The sequence below is a fragment of the Choloepus didactylus genome, chromosome 21 (assembly GCF_015220235.1).
Source record: "Choloepus didactylus isolate mChoDid1 chromosome 21, mChoDid1.pri, whole genome shotgun sequence".
NCBI lineage: Eukaryota > Metazoa > Chordata > Mammalia > Pilosa > Megalonychidae > Choloepus > Choloepus didactylus.
This window is the reverse complement of record NC_051327.1, coordinates 29,125,337-29,143,267: the sequence shown is the minus strand read 5'-3', so window position 1 is coordinate 29,143,267 and position 17,931 is coordinate 29,125,337. Positions and strand designations below refer to the sequence as shown.

Here is a 17,931-nt window from a genome sequence, read left to right as displayed (position 1 = left end):
CCACTCAGCACAAGTGTCCGGAAGAAGCACCTTCAGAGAGAGAAAGAGGAGTGCAGGGGGGGTGGGGGGGGCGGCTACTGCTCAACGGGGACAGAGTTTCCGTTTGGGGTGACGAGGTCGTGGTGGCAAGTGTTGCACAAAACTGTGAATATAATCAATGCTACTGAATTTCACATTTAAAAGCGGTAAAATGGCCAACTTTATTTTATAATTTATTATCACAATAAAAAAATAAAGAAGGAAGCTGGGCTGACGATGTGCTGTGTGGGCATGCGTTCCCCGGCCGCCTGGCAGGCCTTCCCGGTGCGCCCACCCAGAGACCCCTGCTCTGGCGCCGCTGGCCCCCAGCACTGCCCCTCCCCCCACCGTGGAAAGGGGCCTCCTGGCCTGACCCCCGCTCTTGGCCTGCACCCCACTCTCTGAGCCCCAGCCACAGCCCCAGTGCAAGACTCCACTCTGCCCCTGGGGACCCCGACTTGCCTGGATCTCGCCACTCCCAAAGGCCACCAACCGGAGAACCCGTCGCCTACTCCCGCTCTGCCCCCGCCTTTCTTGGAAACCTCAGAGTCAAGCACCTGGCCAGGTCTCACGGGCACCTTTGGGCACCCCCTCGCCTCCCGGAAGCCCCGCTCAGCGACCACATGCTCCTCTGGCCTCGGCTTCCGAGAGCCACCCTCGGACCCTGCAACACCCCCTCTGCTCTGTGCCTGCATCCCCGGGCCTGGCTCCGATGCTGTCCGGACAGGAGAGTCCTCTTGTCCCCCTCCGCCCAGTGCTGTCCCGGCAGCCCTGCAGGCCTGGCCACCCTTGCGTGTCGGCGTGGCTCAGTCCTCAGCAGCTTCCTCACCCACTTCTGCCCAGGGCAGGGCTGTATCGGCTGCCAAGACCCCCAGACCCCATCCCCAGTCCTGCACCCTTCCCCATCTGGCCCCCTCTGCCCTTCCAACTCCATGTGGGCCCCACACCAAGCTCAGAGGGGATGGCCACTGTCAGGGCTTCAAGCCTCTGCCCAGCAGCCACCCCCTTCTCAGGGCCTTCTGTGCCCTCTTGGGCATTGAGGGCACCCTGCCCTGCCCGCCCTGAGTCCCACATATGCCCAGCTCCCCCAAGAGGTCTCACGTTATTCCCAGCAGGCTCTGGGCAGGCGGAAACTAGAGAAGGAAGCGCATGGAGACTCAGGAAAGCTGCACACCACTTTAGCCCACAAGAACATTTAATTCTGAAGGCCACATGGCCAAGCAAGTGACCCACCCGGCCGTCCCCTTCCTGTAACAAGAGAGCAAGGCGTGCTCCTGCCTTGGCCTGAGCGCAGCGTGGGGAGCTCTCGGTGAGCGGCGACAGGCATTCCGGGCAACTGCCGGGGAGCCGAGAGCAGGAACCTGATAGGGGCCCTCTGGGGTGGCAACAATGCAGGGCACGTGCCTGAGGCAGCAGGGACAGCACTGCTGGGCTGTCAGTCACAGCACCTGGCCTGGCTGCACGTTCAAGTTCAGGTAAGAGCCTCACGGGGGCCCAGGCCCTGGCAGGGTACGCTGGGTCACAGCCTCGGCTGCTGCCCAAAAGGGCTCCCTGTGTCCTTTACCCGGCAGCCCCGTCTCCCAGCCATCTGGCCGCCTGCGGGCAGGCGTGGCCTTGTTGGGGATCTAATGTCAGACCCTTATCTTCCGAGCCCAACAAGGCCTCCCAGCAGCACATCTGGACAGACACCCCCAGCAGGCCACACAGAACGAGCAGTTAGAAGAGAAGGTGGCTGTCAACACACTAGGGTTTGGACCAGTCTGAGTTCCAAGCAAGGTGCCTGCGACAGGTGGCCACAGACGGCCAGGTGCCCAGCAGATGGTTTTAAACCTGACAGAGCCGGGGCTGGGACAGGGTGCTGCAGGTGGACCCGTCTGAGCAGGCTCTGGCGAAACACTTCCCGGATGCCTGTGACTGAGTGTGGGAATGGAGAGCACAGGCCTGGCCCGGCCCTCGGCCAGCTGTGAGTGCAGGGACAGGACGATGCCAGTCGAGGGGGCTGAGGGGGGGAGGGCATGGGGTGACGAGGCCACTGGAGCCAAAGGGCCTGAGGAAGCCAGGGCAGGGTGGGGGGCAGTCCAGGAAGGGGCCACAGGTTTATCAAGTCGTGAAGGCAAGAATGACACGTGCAGGAAAGGAGTCATGGTGGGGAACTGGGGAGCAAGGGTGCAGCGAGGTGAGGACACAGGACAGCAGCAGGGCCTCAGGGAAGAGCCGCATTTAGAACGATATGCAGGACAAGGGTTTTTATCGATCGCAGAGTCCCCTGTGGGTATAAATAACCACTTTCGGTGTGCGCTGCACCCAATTAAATTGTGTAACCGTTTGACAGACACAGTTTCAGATTATGAGAAACAATTCGAGTTGTGTTTGGCACGTTCTGGGGGTGGAAGCAGCACATGCCAGGGCAGACGGGCAGGCACCTGTGCGTGAGCCCTGGGCAGTGCGGGGCCTGAGAAGGCAGGCAGACAACGTGGGCAGCCGGCCAGGGGCTCTGAGGGCCGAGGAACCACGTGGCCCTCACAAGCAGGCTCTGGAGGGGACAAAGATCCCCTTCAACTGTCAGACCTGCACCTTATCGGGAGGCATAGCCAGCCCTGGGGGAGCGGGCCCCTGGGAGTGGTGGGGGTGGGGGGCCCTGGGCCTGGCTGGGGTCTTTCCAGGGCTCTGCCTGCTGCTGATGCTGAGCTGCCTGGGGCAGCGCCAGAATCCTGCAGCCTTGCACCTCGGGGTGAGAGGCTTGTTTACAGCAAGGACCAGCGGTGGGTCGGGGAAACCCTCAGTCTGAAACCCTGCGATGATGAGGGACACCCAATCTGGGGGTTCCCAAAAGGCAAATAAGCCACTTGAGATGAGGAGGCCCCTGGAACCCGGTTCTGCCCTTTACTTTAACAAAACCAGGGGCTCTGTGATACAAATAAAAGAGCCTACTATTCCCCGCTCCCTCCAAAAAAGCAACAGGCAATTTACTAGGCTCTCTGTTACATTTACTCCGTATCTCAAGGAAATAAAATCCTAGGGGTCTCCGAGGTTCAGTCTTCCCCTCCCACTCCATCCCGGGAAGACCCCACCCGGCCACACGGAAATGCGTCCCCAGTCGCTCTCCTTGGCCCCAGATCATCAATCCACCTGCCCCCCAAGGTCTCACCGTCCCCCAAATCCAGCACCTCCAAAATAAAGCCCCTTCCCCCAGCCCTGCTCTCGTTCTGCACACTGTGTAGCCTGCTGTTCCCTCCCACCCTGCACCCCATCTTGGAGTTTCTCCCGAAGTCCCCCTTTCTCCCTTATTCTTCTGTAGACTCTTACTCACCCTTCCTGTCCCCGCCTTGGTGAGCTGCGGTGGCCCCATCACCAGTCCCCTGCCTCAGGGCAGCCCTCCACCAACCCGCCCCGGCCCACTGCCCAGGTCACTCTGGGCAAGACAACCTCATCAGGCGGCAAACCTAAGACCCTCCCTTGGGTGGCTTGCCAGCACCCTCAGGGGAAAAGCTGAACTCGCCTGCCTGGCACCCAAGTCCTTTCTGGACCTGCCTTCAGCCTCTAACGTCACTCCAGCCATAAGGAGCCACCCACTGCCCTCCTCCAAGCAGGCAGTGGGAGGGCGCCGTGCGCCTGTGACTCCACACAGCTGCTCCTTCGCGTGGACGGCACCTGCCCTCACATGGCCTCGCCACTCCCAGTCATCCTTCAAAGTCCAGCCCAGGCCCTTCTCAGACACCCTCCCCCAGCTCCTGCCCGGCCCAGGGCACGCTACATCCCCCCGCATCCACCGCCACCAGCCTCTGCCCCACAGCAACGGCTTCTCAAGGGCAGAGGGCGAGTCTCCTTGAACTTTGCATCCAGGCAACAAGGCACAGCACCTCCACACATGAAGCCTGAATCAACAAACGCACGGCAAGAGACTAAAGAAGATTACTGAACAATGAACTCAAGTTGATTCTTAGTAAAAAACCTGGTATTATTTCCATCTAGAATTTGAAACAGCCCCTGAAATTGCTGCTTCAAGCAGAAAAGGGCTTCTTTCCTCCACTTACAGAGTTGTCGTCACAAACAAGATATCCTCAAACAGATAAAACACTGAAAACCATAAATATTGCTTAAGTGTTTTTTTTTTTTACAACCTGCCTCATCCTCGTGTATTTTAAACCACAAACCATCTACAGGCAAAATCTTAAATGTGTCTTCTGAGATCGGCTCAGATTGTGTCGACAATTAAGAGCGACACTGCGTGCCCAAGGTCACCGAGCTTGCTGGGCAGTACCGGCAGGTGCGGTCAGCGAGACCCAGCAAGGCCCCCCTGCCGGCGAGCTCATGGATCCAGGGTGGTTTTGTTATTACGAAAACTCTGCCAAGATGACGAGATTACTTCTGCACCCCATGGAGGTCGCCCTCAACCAGCTGAACAGCACTGCGTCGGTTCGCATCCACGGTTCTGGCCGTCGTGCCTGCACTGGCTTTAACGAGCATGTTTCGGGAACCCAGGCTGCTCCCTGCCAGGCGACGGGCGAGCAGAGATGAACGACACCTCGTTCCAGCCCTGTTTTCGGGGAGGGGCAGGCTCCTCAATGCAGCACTTGCTGCACTTTGCTAAGTCCTTCCTGACAAGGCTTTATCCGAGGACTACGGAGATTAGATGGGATCAACCCTTGGAGTAAAAGGACGCGTGTGTGGAGTCACACTACTGCCCGGAACAGGGCCGTGACCTCTCAGGGAGATCTCCTGATCTCCTCTTCCCCGCGCTCCTTTCTACCGGTGTTCCCTAAAATGGAAAATACCTGCTCGCTTGTCTTCAAGACCTACGGGCACCGAGACAGAACCAGCAGCTAGAGCCCTTGCCCCCAACCGGTGGAAACGGCAACGTGAGCCAACTAACGGGGTGGATTTTTCCTCCGAGTTGCCTGGGAGTCACCTGCTGACCACCGTGAAAAATAACCTGCCAGCGCGGGTCGGCCCGGACTGCGGGTCACTGGCTGGGAAGAAGCACCGGGCCCAGACCAGCGGGTCCACAGCGCCCGTGCTGCCCCTCGCAGGTCATCGGCCTGCGGCTCCGCACAACCTGGCGGCGCTGGGACAACCTTTGGCCTTGGGTCCCGGCGCGAGTGGTGACCAGGGCCAGGCGGCCGGCGCCCCCCGCCCTGGGTGAGCTGGCAGGGGGTCCGTGTCGGCCTCAGGCTCTGCCCCCGAGGCTGGGGGAGCACAGCGCCAAGCGCACCCCCACCCTGCCTGGGGGAGGGGCCTCCCGAACAGCGGCCCCAAAGCGCAGGGGTGTCCCCAGGGCCGCGGGGCCGCAGGTCTGCGTGTGGCACGTGCCGGGGGAGCCGCCGTGGCCGGGCCCCGAGGGGGGATTCCCGCCCGGCAGGGGAGGAGACGCCCCGAGGGGAGCGGGCCACCGCGGCAGCTCCTTTCCGACCCGCATCCCCGGGCCCCCGCGGCGCCGGAGACCCCACCCCACGCCGCGGCCGGGGTCCCCGCGCGGCCCGCCCCGCGCCCCCTCCCCGGCCCGCCGCCCCCCGCCCGCCCGCGGCCGGGACCCACCTCCGCCCGCCGCGCCGCTTTCTCCTCAGCTCGGGAGCGACTGAGCCGCCACCCTGTGCGCACGCGCGCCGAGGCCCCGCCCCCCCCGAGCACGCGCGCCCGGGGCCCCGCCCCCGCCGGGCACGCGCTGCTGGCGGCCCACCCAGAGCGCCCGTGGGCCCCGGCTGGGCTCTGGGCATGCGCGCTGCGGCGCGGCAGCGGCAGGAGCAGGTCCCGGCCCCCGCGCCCAGCACGGAATGCGGGGTGGGGGGTGAAGGGGGTCTCGAGGAAAGCCCGCGGGGGACTGCGGGGCCCCGCGGAGAGCAGGGCCGGATGCTCGGGGCGGGACCTCGGCGCAGGGAGGGCCGGAGGAGCCCGGAGCAGCGGGTCCAGGGACGCGGGCAGAGGGGGGCGGCAGGCCCGAGGCGAGAGGCAGGGACCCCGCTGGGGTCGGGCCCGCGGGGAAGCCGGACAGACGTAGGGACCAGGGTCAAGCGGTCAGACTGAAACCGCGACCCGCTGGGGACGGAGGCGCAGCGCCCTCTGCGGGTCCGGGCAGGGGTGGGGGGTCCACGGGCACCCAGGCTGTCCCAGGCCTTCCGGGAGGGCGGAGTGGCCCTGGGGATCAGAGTCCTGGGCTTTCAAAGCCGTTTGAGGGGTCACAGTGCCTTTTCAGAAGGTCAAAACGCTCTCTCGGGACCACGACATGGCGGGGGTGCCACAGCGACCGTGAGGTGCCCGCAGGGCCCTGAAGGGTCCGGCCCACAGGGGTTTCACAGCCCTGGGAGTGGGGGTGGGGGGTCACGGCGCCCCTAGAGCAGAGAGCGCGGGAGGATCCGGAGTCCTCCGGGGCTGCAGCCGCCCAAGGGCGCCACAAGTCAACTCTTTGGGGCTCTTGCCACCCGTCCGCGTCGGGAGCGGGGTGTCGCTGAGTCTGCCCCACCCCGCCCGAGACAGGAGGGAGGCTCCGCGGGAGGCGCCCGGCGGGGATGGCGCCGGCGCGGGGAGCCCAGGTGGGCGCCCGCGAAGACTCCTCGGCAGGAGGGTGTGCCGGACGAGCCTGCGCCTCGATGGGGGCAGCGCCCCAGCTCCCACCGCGCTCCCGCACGGCCCGCGGACTCAGGCCGTCCCGCAGCGCCCCCGCCGCTCGCGCCGCTGCAGCCTCCGCAGGCGCCGCGTCCACGCGTCCCGCCAGGGCAGCACGAGGCTGCCGCGCGCGGCGCTGAGCCCGGGGCCCCGGTCCCCCGCAGCGGTCCCGGGCCCGCCCCCCAGGAGCAGGTAGCGGCGGCCGGGCAGCAGGCGGGGGCAGCCACAGGCCGCGTCCCGCGCGGGCACCCACAGCGCGCTGCTCCCGCGCCGGGCGCGCTCCTCGCCGCTCCGGAACACGGCGAGCACGGCCACTGGGAAGCGCGTCCACGCGCCGCGCGCCTCACCGCGCGCGCCCACCGCCACCTGCACAGCTGCGGGGAGGCCAGAGGGGGCGGGGTCAGGCGAGCGGCGCGGGTGGGGGAGGTGGGGTAGGGGACGTGCGCGGAGAGGACACGGGGCTGCAGGGACCGGGGCCAGCGACAGTGGGAGACCCAGGAAGTGGGGACTTGGGTCCTGGAGGGGGCCACGGAGGGAGGAATGGGGAGGAACGTGGTGGGTGGGTGCAGGAGGTCGCCGACGGCCTACCGTAGTCCTTTTTGCAGAACCTCTTCAAGCTGATGCGGTAGCTGCCGCGGGCGGGTTTGCAGTGGGAGTCGCAGTCTGAGGAGAAGGCGGGAGGCTGGCACAGCTCCCCACCCCCCCCCCCTCCTGCACCCTCTCCTCCCCTCCCTGAACCCACAACCTCCTCCTGCAGAAACACCAGTCTGGGCTCTGGTCTGTGTCCACTCACCCTGGGAGCCTTCGGGGCTGCTTTCCTCAGTGGGTCCAGGGGCAGGGGTCTCTGCAGGGGGTTGGAGAATAGCGGGCAATGTTGGGGAGGTGGGGGGGCAGCAACAGAGGGCCAGGCGCGGGATGGGGGCTCACTCACTGACGCAGGGCGCCACTGGGGAGCGGCTCTGCTGGAAGCCTGGTGCGCAGCGGTTGCAGGTGAGACCGGTGACCCCGTCTTTACAGGGACACTGGCCTGTGGTCTGGTTGCAGGTTTTGCCGGCAGCTCCAACCGGGTGACAGTCGCAGGCTGGGGACAAGAGCAGGTGATCAGAGGCCCAGTTGGGAGGCGGGGGGGGGGGGGGCAGACGGCTCAGGGGGCTGGGAGCAGGCTCACCCCTGCAGGCACGACGGTCGCTCAGGGCCCGGCCAGGGTCGCGATAGAAGCCCTCGCGGCAGTAGTGGCAGTGGCGGCCGGCGGTGTTGTGCCGGCAGTTGAGGCAGACGCCCCCACTGCGGCGGCCGGACAGCCGGTACAGCTCCATGTTGAAGCGGCAGCGGCGGGCGTGGCCGTTGCACGAGCAGGCTGCAGGGTGGGGTGCGGGGACGGCGTCAGGGGCAGGCCGCCCGGGTCCCAGGTCCCCAGGCCACCCTCCAGGGCCTCACCAAGGCAGGCGTGGGCTTCCTGGGCTGTGGCCCGCTGCCAGGGCCTGTCGCAGTAGAAGGGCTTGCAGCGGCCGCAGTCGGAGCCCTCGGTGCCGTGCCGGCAGTCGCAGACCAGGCGGCCCTGGGGGTCCGGCAGGCACTGCGAGGCATGCCCGTTGCACTTGCAGCGCCCGCCCACCTGGAGCTCGGCAGCCGAGTAGGAGTAAGGGAGCGTGGCCGCAGAGGCCCCGGTGTCGCCCGGCACGCTGGGCCTTGTGAGCATCATGCGGATGTCCGTGGCCGTCACCCAGTCCTGGAGCACCGGGCTGCTGTCCAGATCGAGGCCTGGCGGGCTGCCATCCTGCACGCTGAAGGCCAGAAGGCCGCTGCCATCGGGCTGAGCCTGGGGCGCCGGGAAGCACAGGGCCTCAGGCCCAGGGCCAACTGGGCCAGTGGTGGGGACAGGCAGGCGGCCGTAGTCCTGGCGGCAGTGGGAGGAGAAGAAGCCAAGCGGGACCCAGCTGCGGCCATGGTCCTGGGACTTGAGCAGAGCCACGGAGGCGGGGGGCACCGAGCAGAAGCGCAGGCTCACGAAGACCAGCTCGAAAGCCTTGCCCAGGGCCACCGTGAGGGTCACGTTGAGGGGCGCCCGTGAAAGCAAGTCCGAGCGCCAGCAGAGTGGGCCCGTGGTGACTCCCGCCGAGGTCAGAAGGGTGGCCGGGTGTGCTCTCCGGGGGTCTGAGGCGTCACACGCGCGAGTGGCTGGTCGCCCGCACGTGCTGGAAGCCAGCACCTCGCGGCCCAGGGCCGCATTCACCAGGCCAGGCACACAGCTGCGGGGCGCGCCCCCATCGTCCTTGCAGGGGTCGGCGGGCCCCGGCGGCCCGGGGCTCAGCGCGGCCGAGAGGGTGCCCGCGGTCAGCAGCAGCCCCCAGGGCCAGCCGGGCATGGCCGGAGCGCAGGGGAGTCAGCCGGCCGGGGCCCCAGGACGTGCCCCGCGCCCCGGGGAGAGAGAGCCCGAGGAGAGGCAGTGGCCGCCAGACCCCGCAGGGCCGCGCAGACCGAGCCCCCGGCGGCCCCAGCCGGAGCCCAGACGTGGGAGCGGCCGCGGGCCCGCTCGGCCGAGCGCAGCAGCGGGGACGGTGGCGCGTCCGCCCGCTGGGCCCGCGGCGATGACAGGCGGCGGCCCCGCTCCGGCGCCCCTGTCCCGGCCCCCGCCCGCGGAGGCCCCGCCCGCCGCCCCGGCTCGGCGCTCACTCACCCACCGAGGGCCGGGCCCAGCGGGTCTCCCGGCCTCCCGGGAAGGGCCGCGGACGGGCGGGGCCTGGGGCGCCGGGGCCGCCACCTCCTCCCGCTGCAGCGAGGGCGAGGGCGGGCGCGCCGGGCCGGGAGCGGGTGGGGGCGCAGCAGGCGCGAGCCCGGGCCCAGCCGGGGGCGGGGCTGCTCGGGCCGGGAGGGGGTCTCGGCGGCAGCGCCGAAATCAGAAGCAGATTCAGACAGGGGCTGGGCCGGCGGGGAGGGCGCCCGGAGTCGGGGGCGGGGCGCCAGCAGGAATGCGCTGGCGGGAAGGGTCTGGAGGGGTGGCGGGGACCACCCAGCAGGGACCCTGCCCGCTCAGGCCGAGACTGCTGCTGGGGCTGCTGTGCCACCAGCTGGGTGGAGGTCTGGGCCACCTCCTCCCCCAGGCCCGTCAGGCACCTGCCCTGGTGCTGAAGGCAGTGTCCCCCCTTCCTCCCATCCCCGCCCCACGTCCCCACAGGTCAGGGGATGCCGAGTGTGGCTGAAGGGCTGTGGGGTGTCCCCGAGGCTGAAGCATGCTCTGGGAGAAAGAACCCAGGACTGGGGCCTGATCTGATTGGGGCCAAGTGGCTCCAGCTCCTAGGGGCCTGGCCTGTGTCCCTTCACCTGCCTGAGCCTCAGTTTCCTTGTCTGCCAGATGCATTCAACATGCTGTGCCCAGCTGTGGGGAGGACGGGCCGAGCCCATGCAGGTAGGGGGCTCGGAGGCTTTGGGCGGTCCTGCTGGACTTCTCTCCGGCTGGGCTGTCTGAGCTGACCCCATTGGGGTCAGGCTGGACGCTTGTCCAGGGTGTCCCTGGGTCCGAGAGTGTGTAGCTACGTGGCCATGATGCGCCAGGTGGCAGGGCCTTTGGGGTTCAGGGACTTGGTCTGCCTTGAGGACCACGGTGGAGGTGAAGGTGGTCACGTTTGGTCCCTGGGGACAGCCTGGCCCCACATGGCCGTGTCAGAACCCGAGCCCGGCCTACATCCCGGCAGCTTTGGGAGAGAAATTGACGCAGTAGTCCAGGTGGGTGGCCTGGGCACTGGCTGGGGCTGGGGTAGCTGCAGCTGGAAGAGTTTAGGGTACCCAGAGCCGCCAGCCAAGAGGTGCCAAGAAAGCCCTCTTTAGGCCCCTGAGGGAGGGCCAAGCACCCCAAGAAGGGCTGGGGGCTGGCCCCAGACAGAGGGAGCACATCAGGTCCCACCTGGGACAGCTCTGAGGCCTGAATGCCCAGTTTCAGGTAGGAAGGTGGCCCCAGGCTGGGGCCTCCATTGGGGACCTGGGGACCTGGAAGTGTGGGCATGTCGATGTGGGCGGGGCTGCTGCCTTGAACCTGCGGGATGCTCTGGGGATAAGAGAGGGCTGGAGAGGAACCGAGGCACGGGCCATCTAGGAGAGAACCTGGAGCTTCCCAGGGGAGCTGGCAGCAAGGAGGAAGAGAAGGAGGAGGTGGAGGAAGGGGAGGACAGAAGGAGGGGGGACAGGAGGAGGGGGGGGACAGGAGGAGGAAGGGGAGGGGGAAGCAGGAGGGAGGGGAAAGAGACAGCCTGAAGGGCATCTGGAGCCTGCCCCCCACCCCCGGCATCCTGGGCGTGGCCTCCGCAGGCTGTGGCCACAGGTGTGGGCATGGAGTGGAGGGACAGATGGGAGACCTTGAAAGAACCTGCTGCCCTTGGGCAGCAGCAGGAAGACTGTGCCACTCACCCCCGTCACTCACACCACAGGGTGGAAGTCACAGGTTCCTGTCCCCCAGCCTCCCAATGAAGAGAACTTGTCCTTAAAGCAGATGGCCACGCAGAACCGACAGCCGGCACGGCTAGTCCTGCTCTGGGGTGGGTCAAGTCCAGAGCCAGGGCTTCTGGCGTGGGTGGAAGGAGGTGCCCAAGGCCAAGCCCTGTTGCCACTGCCCTTCAGGGTCAGCAGGTGGTGCCGTATCACCTGCTCTCTGGGTGGGGCAGGGGAGCTGCAGGCCCCACCCCCCATGGTCCCTCTGCAGACATCTTCCGGGGTGATGGGTGCCAGCCCCTTGCTCCTTGTGGACTCACCCTCCTGTCCCCACCCCCATGGCAGGGTCCACCTCCCCGCACCCTCCTCCACGTCCAGTCCCTGCCCAGCCCCTTTCAGCAACAAAGAGGCTGCCATCTCCCTTCCCCCCACCTGCAGCCCCTCCACCACAGCAGTCCCCTGAGACCCCCAGAGTGACAGCTGCTGGCTTCCGGGCACATGTGGTCTTCCCCGTGGAGGGGTGCCTCAGGGAGCCTGGGAAAAGGCAGATGGATTCATCGCCCTGACCCAGCCCAGCATCATCTGTCCCTTCCAGGACACCTGCAAGCCACCACCAGTCAGTGTTGCACAAACGTTTATTGACCGTCTGTTACGCCCAGAGGGGCTCCAAACTCAGTGCCCAAGGGAGACAACCGAGGGAGGGGCCCAGCAGGCTGCACCTCGGCCGAGTCCACCCCCCCACACCGCGCTCAGCCAGGCCCCCGCGGTCCTGGGGAAAATGCTGGAATTCCGGGGGTGTGGGGGTGTGGGAGTGGGTGGGGTGGGGTGTGTGCGTCCGCGACCCCCGTCTCCGGGGCCTTCTAGGGGCTCGGAAAAAAAAGGTCTAGGTAGGGGGCTCCCGAGGCCCAAGCGGCTCCGGAGCTGGGGGCCGCCCCCCGCTGGCCGCGAGCTCCTGGGGAGGGGGCCCCGGCTCCCGCCGCCGAGCGCGCCAGCACAGGAGGGCGGCGGCCAGCAGCCCGAGGCCCGCGCCGACGGCCGCCAGCGCCGCGCCCTGGGCCAGGTCCAGGCGGAGGCCGCGCAGCGAGAAGGTGATGGCCGTGGCGGCGGTGCCGGCCAGTAGGGCCACGGCGCCGAACGGCAGGACGCAGCGCGCCCACGAGCCCCCCGCGCCGCCGGTGGCCACGAGCAGAGCGTGCAGTGCGCGGGGCAGCGCGGGGCCCGGCGGGACGGGCGCGGGGGCCTCGGCGGGCACCGCGGGCGGGGGCTCCAGCGCGCTCATGCCGCCGCCGCGGGGCCCGCGCTCGGGGACGGGGGTGACGCCCGCGCAGCCCCCGCGCGCCACGTCAGAGCGGATTGGCCGGGGACGCGGTGACGCCACCGGAACGCCCAGGACCTCCGCCGGATTTTGACCCCAATAGTGTGGGCGGGCATTAACCGGAGCCTGGGTCTTCCTCCCGGCTCAGTGTGCCTTGGTTGGGGTCTGCCTAAACACCCCCACAGTGCCATCCAGGGCACCTCTTGTCCAGGAAGCTCCAGGTGCACCCACATGGGATTCCCGAGACAACCAGCAGCCCCGTCTGGCTCCGGGACACGAGGGCCATTGAGCCAACAATGCTGGGCGCCCCTGGGCTTGGAGATGGACGGAGGGTGAGCTGAGCGCACCAGCCAGTGACCCAGCTCAGGGCGGGGTGCTTCCCTGGAGGGTGTAAGAGGCAGAGGGCACAGGCTCCAAGGCAGTGGAGTGGCCAGGAGGGGCGCTCTGGTGGGGAGCTGCATGCCAGCCTCCAAGGACAGGGCAGCCTGGCAGCCCCCATCACCACTGGGGGGTTCTGGTAGAAGCCAGAGCTGTTTCAGTCCCAGGGAAGGCCCCCTCGACTGCAAACGGCAGCCTTGCTTCTGTTTCCTGCCTTGGTTCCCAGGAGACCTACAGCCCGGCTCCAAGCTGGGGGGTTCTGTCCCACTGGACTGGGGTCCCAAATATGGGGGGCCTCCTGGCTGGAAGCCGAGGCACTCTGAGGCTGCTCCACCAGCACTTCATTCACCCCTATACCTGCAACAATTAATCTGGCAGGAAACCCGGCCTTGTAGGCATGAGCTGCCTCCCATCCTGCTGTGCTCTCAGAGGGGGCCTCACGGCTGAGGGCTCAGGGACACCTCCCTTTGCCCACTCCCCCCCCCAGTCCTGGGTCCCTCCAGGCAGCAGTGGTGGTGCCCATCACAGTGGCCCTTTCCCTTTGCTGGGCCCGGCTGCTTTAGCCACATCACCTCACCACCCTCTGCCCCAGCCCACAAGGTAATGATGTGGAGACCAGACCACTGAGGCCCTGAGGCCCTTGAATGTTGCTCAAAGTCCCACCACTGGGAGTGAGATCATAGTGTAAACCCCTACCTGTGACCCTGGAGGCCAGCCCTGGTGCTCTCATTTTCCCTGCGGAGCAGGGCCTCCTTCAGAAGGGGATGATGAAGCAGTGAGGGACAGGGGGTGATGGCAGGGGTCGCCAGGGAGGCAGGAGGGCTTTTGCTGGGCAAAGGGTGAAGGGTTTTCCCTGGTGGTGGCTCCGTGGCTCGAGGGAGGGCCTGGAGAAAGAGGGAGCAGGTGGCCTGTGCGGTGGGCAGCTGCCAGCCCACTTTCCGACACAGGGTTGCAGGTTCTGTGTCTTCCGAGGAGCCTGGGCACACCACACACCTGGGGAGGGGGGACTTCAAACTGTGCCAGGGCGAATGCACCCAGTGACACCAGGTGACCTCCCCAGCAGGCTCGCCCCCTGCCTTCTGAGCACCAGGGTGTGCACGACCTCGCCAGCAAGACAAAACACAAAGATGCAATGCAGGTAAGAGATGCGAGACCCACCTTGACGTTATTTAAGCAGCTCTACTTTCTAAAGTAGTTTTAATGTCACGCACGTGGCTTCCACACCCACAGGAGAGGAAATGGAGGCAGCCAGAGCTGCCCGGGCCTCCTGGCTCACAGGAGGGCAGAGAGCAGCACCCTGAGTGGGCTCAGGATGGGCCAGGGAACCGCTGACAGCCCTCGGCAACCCGGGTGGCAGCTCCGGCCCTGCAAATCCCCAAACAGAACCCAGATCCCAGCTCGCCCACCCCGACCATGGAGGGGTGCTCCCTGACCAGCCTGCCCGGCCTGGGGCTCAGCCAGTGGGCTCGTCCTGCAGGACTGTGGGGAAGCGCTCGCCTGCGTCACACAGCAGGCTGTGCACGGCCCGGCACAGCGACAGCTCGCGGGGGCCCCATCTCCCCTGGGTGTGCACCAGGGGCAGGAGCTCAGCCATCAGCACCTGGGCAGGGGGGAGAGGGGGATGCAGGGACAGGGTATCAGCCTGGGCGCTCTGTGGGCAGCATGTTGGGGTGCTTATAGACTGACCCTGGCCCAGCCCCTCTAGGTCCTAGGAGGTGAAGCTCCGACAGCATCCCCGCTGTTCCCCGCCCCCAGGGAGAGCCCTCCCCCGGCCCCCCACGCTGCCCCGAAGCACCTTCTCCAGGTGGATCTGCTGGGTCAGCATGGCCACCTGCAGCCTGAGGGCCACCAGGGTCTGCAGCTCCTGGGTGCTGGAGTACAGGAGCAGCCGGGGGCCCCGGGCAGGGTCTGCTCCTGCTCCACAGGGGGACAGGGTGCTGCGGGATCCCCCCACAGGCCATGGCCCCAGCTGCTGTTCTGCCACTGCTGTGAGAACAGGGGAAGGTGGATGCGGGGGGCAGTGCATGCTCAAGGCCTCCCCAGTCACCTCCCCATGGCCCCCCTCCTTTAAAGGTAGTCAGGGCTGCAGAACGGGCAATTCTGAAAAAGCACGGCTCAAGATGGCATGGGAAGGAGACTGCTTTCTGGAATCTTCCTTTTGACTGGGACTCCTTTTATCCTGCGTGTGCACCCCTCCTCCCCATCAAGAAACAACCAGTTCCTGCCACCCCAGTGTCTCTGTGTGTCTCCTGCTACTCAGCAATATGGTTCTGCTGCCAGGAGTGGGGTGGGGAGTCCCTGAGGAGGTGGGGCACGCTGGCTGCCCCCACACCCGTTTCTGGGACTGCAGGACAACTGGTGAGAACCAGGAGGCAGCAGGGTGAGCATGAGAAAGGCTGGCTGAAGCCAACCCCAGCCTGTGGCCAGAGAACCTTGGCCAGGCCTGGGCTTCAGAGCAGGTGGGGCAGGGCCTCACCTGCCCGCAGCTCCTGCAGCCTGCAGAGACACTGCCCAGCCAGGGCCTGCAGCCCCTCCAGGGTGAACAAACAGCGCAACTCCTGCTTCCAGTCTACAGGCGCTGCATGGGAGTGAGGGGAATGGGGCTGGGCTCCAGCTGGTCCTGAAGTCCACCCTGGTCCCCTGCACCCCACCCCACCCAACTGGCACCCAAGACCCACTGCAGGGCTCCTGACCTGCGGCCACCTCCTCCTCCATGCGCAGCCGCAGCAGCGAGCAGGCCTCCTGCAGGCGCCCCAGCTCCGCCTCCACCTCGGCAGCGCTGAGCCCGGGACCGTGTGGGCCCGACTGGGAGCCGTCAGGGAGCGTTTCCGTGGCCAGGTCCCCTCCCCATACCAAGGATGGTGGCCCTCAAGGGACCCTGCTGAGCAGCCTGGCCGCCCCCCACTGACCTTCCTGGGCTGCTCCTAAAATCTAATAGGTTAAGGCCAGAGCTTCCCATCCCTCTAAGGCCCGGGAAGGATACGGCTGTCTGCATTTTCTGGAGGAACTGGGTTTTGGCAGTGGTGGTGGCATCTGCAGAGTCACTGGTCTGTGTAGAGCTGATCTGAGCCCATAGCCTGGGACACGTACACGGGCAGCCCAGGAGTCAGGAGAGGGAGGCCGGGGATTCAGGCAGGGGGCCAGGCTGGGGGAGGGGTCCGGCCTGGGGTACCCAGCTCTGCTGAATGCCAGGGGGACCCCAGAGGCCAAGGACAGCAGGTCCTTGAATCCTCTGTGGGGATTCAAGGACCAAGGGGAGAAAGGCCAGGTGTCCCTTGAGAGGTGGTGACAGGAGTGACCGGTAACCATGACAACTGGCGACAGGTCTGGGTGCTGAGCCTGCCAGGCATGGCGCAGGCACTGGAAAGGGGCCACCTCCCCTTGCCTCGTGGCACATCTGCCAAGCTGGTGCCATTATCGCCACCTCTGCTGGGAAGACCGATTGGGAAGGAGAAACCAGGGGCCTTGTACGAGGTCCCAAAGCTTGCAAGGGGCTGAGCTGAGGGCCTCAAAGTCCGCTGAGTCAGAGGGGGTGAAGGTGGTCCCAGCTGCCCACACTCTTATGTGCACAGGCCACTGCCCGGCAGAAAGTGAAGGGCCTGCAGGAAGGGTCTGACCAAGGTGTTCCTGGAGCTGGTGGGAAGTCTCAGCCCCTCTGTTCTCCAGAACCCCCTGACCTCCCCTCTGCCCCCACCCAGCCACCAGACCCAACCTCACCGGGAGTTTTGGGAAGCCGCCTTCCGGAAGGCCATGGGCAGCTGCAGAAGGGTTCTGTCCGGGAAGCCGTTGTTCAGAGCCTCACTCCGGGGCTGCTCCCTGCTCAGAGCCCCATCTGAGATGAGGCTCACCACCCCAACCCTGTGCTCAGACCAGCCCCAGACAGCGCTCCGGGAGGGGCCCTGGGACCTGGCCCAGGCCAGGACTGCTCTGACAGAAGGAAGAGAGCACGGCCCACCTGGAGCATCCAGGTGGGGTAGACAGGGGATGGAGTACTGGAAAGCCACGGTGGAGAGTGAGGCAGGCCTCAGCAAGCCAACTCCGCACTGTTACAGCAGCTGCTCCATTCTCCTGGTTTCAGCAGCACAGGCCTCCAGGGGTGGGCCTCAGCCTCCCCTTACCCCATACCCAGCTCGGTGCCCTGCCATGTCTATCTCCCCAAATCCCAGACACTTGCTGCTGGGTCAGGGTCTGAGCAGGTGGAGACAGAACACCCTACAGCACAGCTCTGGGAAACCTACCCCTTCTCCTTGAGAGTGAAAGCTTCCGGGGCCTGCTGAGCAGCCGGGGGGGCTGTCTGTTGGTCCCTGAGGCCAGGTCCAGGCCTGGTGGCTCGGGCTCCCCTTCCCCAAGAGATTCTATCCTCAGATGACAACAGCCTGCGCTCAGGGTGGCCCTTGGTAGGCGCCTTGGTCTGGCAGATGCCCCTGGGTGGGCTGGTCTCTGAGACACGGCCATCAGCCTGGCCAGGGGCCTGGAGGTGGGAGGGAGTGGTGGTGACAGGAGTGACAGTGGACCCGGATTTTGGAACAGGAGCCTTATCTCCTCCAGCCTTTGAGATGCCTTTTCGGACCCGCGCAGCTTTCTCCAGGGCTTGGGTCAGAAGCTCCAGCTCCTTGAGGTCTTGGGAGCTGGGCGTGCACGCTGAGAAAGCCAAGAATCGGGCAGAGGCCCCTGGTCGCTGCTCCCGGGATGGGGCAGGCCATGCCCGGGGGCAGCTCCTGGGGAAGGCGGGCGGCCGAGGCTCACCTGGAGACAGGTGCTCTCCTTTAGCTTCTGGCCCCAGGGTTGGCTCCGCAGCCGGGGTCGCGGCTGGTTCCCTGCGAAGGCACAGGGCAGCGTGGCACGGCCAGGAGGCGGGACCCAGGGCGGCCTGGCCTCGGGGCAACCCCAGCGCCTCCCGCCTCGGGGGCCTCCGAGGGGCCCTGGCCCGGCAGCCCCGGGTCCGCGTACCAGGCCCGCAGCAGCCGCCGCGAGACGCGCAGGCTCCGCTCCAGCTGCCGCTGCCGCTCGGCGCAGGCGTCCAGGGCGCCCCGCAGCTCGGCCACCAGCCTGCGGGGGCAGCGGCGGCTCAGCACGGCCCGTCCCCCCGCCCCGGCGACGCCCGCCCTCCCGGGCGCGGCGCGCGGCCCTCACCGGCGGGAGCAGTCGGCCGGCAGCATGAAGGCGGCGGATGCGCCGCCGTCGGGAAGTCCCGCCCC

General features: G+C 66.8%; 4 protein-coding genes and 1 long non-coding RNA gene across 15 annotated transcripts in view; 2 read left to right on the top strand and 3 right to left on the bottom strand.

The window, feature by feature from the left end:
• TBC1D24 (TBC1 domain family member 24) overlaps nt 1-5,630 on the bottom strand; it is a 22,766-nt gene extending 17,136 nt beyond the window's left edge. For 3 of the 4 annotated variants that reach the window (XM_037813875.1, XM_037813874.1, XM_037813876.1), the window contains exon 1: nt 5,554-5,630. The gene's annotated coding sequence lies outside the window, so the exon portion shown is untranslated. The remainder of the gene's footprint in view (nt 1-5,553) is intronic. The other variant, XM_037813877.1, reaches the window with a different exon arrangement.
• LOC119517223 (translation initiation factor IF-2-like) lies at nt 4,372-6,013 on the top strand. Its single transcript, XM_037813790.1, has 3 exons — nt 4,372-4,522; nt 4,959-5,157; nt 5,266-6,013. The coding sequence occupies exons 1-3, from the start codon at nt 4,372-4,374 to the stop codon at nt 6,011-6,013; spliced, it is 1,098 nt and encodes a 365-aa protein (XP_037669718.1).
• On the bottom strand, nt 5,675-9,436 carry NTN3 (netrin 3). 2 transcript variants are annotated; one of them, XR_005213508.1, is made up of 7 exons: nt 8,056-9,436; nt 7,787-7,975; nt 7,550-7,699; nt 7,412-7,462; nt 7,207-7,281; nt 5,930-6,992; nt 5,675-5,881 (listed from the first exon to the last, which is right to left on the bottom strand). XR_005213508.1 is itself a non-coding variant. In XM_037813872.1 (6 exons), the coding sequence occupies exons 1-6, from the start codon at nt 8,981-8,983 to the stop codon at nt 6,652-6,654; spliced, it is 1,734 nt and encodes a 577-aa protein (XP_037669800.1). In that variant the 5' UTR covers nt 8,984-9,436; the 3' UTR covers nt 5,675-6,651. The 2 variants fall into 2 exon arrangements, 1 of the variants encoding a protein (XP_037669800.1); XM_037813872.1 differs by having other exon boundaries at nt 5,675-6,992.
• LOC119517348 lies at nt 8,511-14,953 on the top strand. Its single transcript, XR_005213510.1, has 3 exons — nt 8,511-8,738; nt 13,681-13,871; nt 14,807-14,953. It is a non-coding gene; the product is annotated as an uncharacterized LOC119517348 (long non-coding RNA).
• On the bottom strand, nt 13,899-17,922 carry TEDC2 (tubulin epsilon and delta complex 2). Of its 7 annotated transcripts, none has more exons than XM_037813883.1 (10): nt 17,867-17,922; nt 17,684-17,782; nt 17,480-17,550; nt 16,972-17,374; nt 16,451-16,549; nt 15,717-15,810; nt 15,427-15,538; nt 15,210-15,311; nt 14,529-14,719; nt 13,899-14,333 (listed from the first exon to the last, which is right to left on the bottom strand). In XM_037813883.1, exons 1-10 carry the CDS (start codon nt 17,890-17,892, stop codon nt 14,187-14,189), a joined length of 1,344 nt encoding a protein of 447 aa, XP_037669811.1. In that variant the 5' UTR covers nt 17,893-17,922; the 3' UTR covers nt 13,899-14,186. The 7 variants fall into 7 exon arrangements, 6 of the variants coding, with proteins under 6 accessions (XP_037669811.1, XP_037669812.1, XP_037669806.1 ...); XM_037813884.1 differs by having other exon boundaries at nt 16,451-16,504; XM_037813878.1 differs by having other exon boundaries at nt 16,972-17,550.
• Nucleotides 17,923-17,931: the final 9 nt, after the last annotated feature.

Excerpts from the sequence above, each read along its gene's own strand:
- LOC119517223 (XM_037813790.1), top strand. The coding sequence starts at position 4,372 with ATGACGAGATTACTTCTGCACCCCATGGAGGTCGCCCTCAACCAGCTG. Across the intron at positions 4,523-4,958 it reads TGCTCCCTGCCAGGCGACGG|CGCGGGTCGGCCCGGACTGC; the intron begins GCGAGCAGAGAT and ends ATAACCTGCCAG. Across the intron at positions 5,158-5,265 it reads GCCGGCGCCCCCCGCCCTGG|CGGCCCCAAAGCGCAGGGGT; the intron begins GTGAGCTGGCAG and ends CCTCCCGAACAG.
- NTN3 (XM_037813872.1), bottom strand. The coding sequence starts at position 8,983 with ATGCCCGGCTGGCCCTGGGGGCTGCTGCTGACCGCGGGCACCCTCTCG. Across the intron at positions 7,700-7,786 it reads CGACCGTCGTGCCTGCAGGG|CCTGCGACTGTCACCCGGTT; the intron begins GTGAGCCTGCTC and ends TCTTGTCCCCAG. Across the intron at positions 7,282-7,411 it reads CAGCCCCGAAGGCTCCCAGG|ACTGCGACTCCCACTGCAAA; the intron begins GTGAGTGGACAC and ends CCTTCTCCTCAG.
- TEDC2 (XM_037813878.1), bottom strand. The coding sequence starts at position 17,892 with ATGCTGCCGGCCGACTGCTCCCGCCG. Across the intron at positions 17,551-17,683 it reads CGGCGGCTGCTGCGGGCCTG|GGAACCAGCCGCGACCCCGG; the intron begins GTACGCGGACCC and ends GTGCCTTCGCAG. Across the intron at positions 15,811-16,450 it reads GCGGCTTCCCAAAACTCCCG|GCTATGGGCTCAGATCAGCT; the intron begins GTGAGGTTGGGT and ends TACGTGTCCCAG.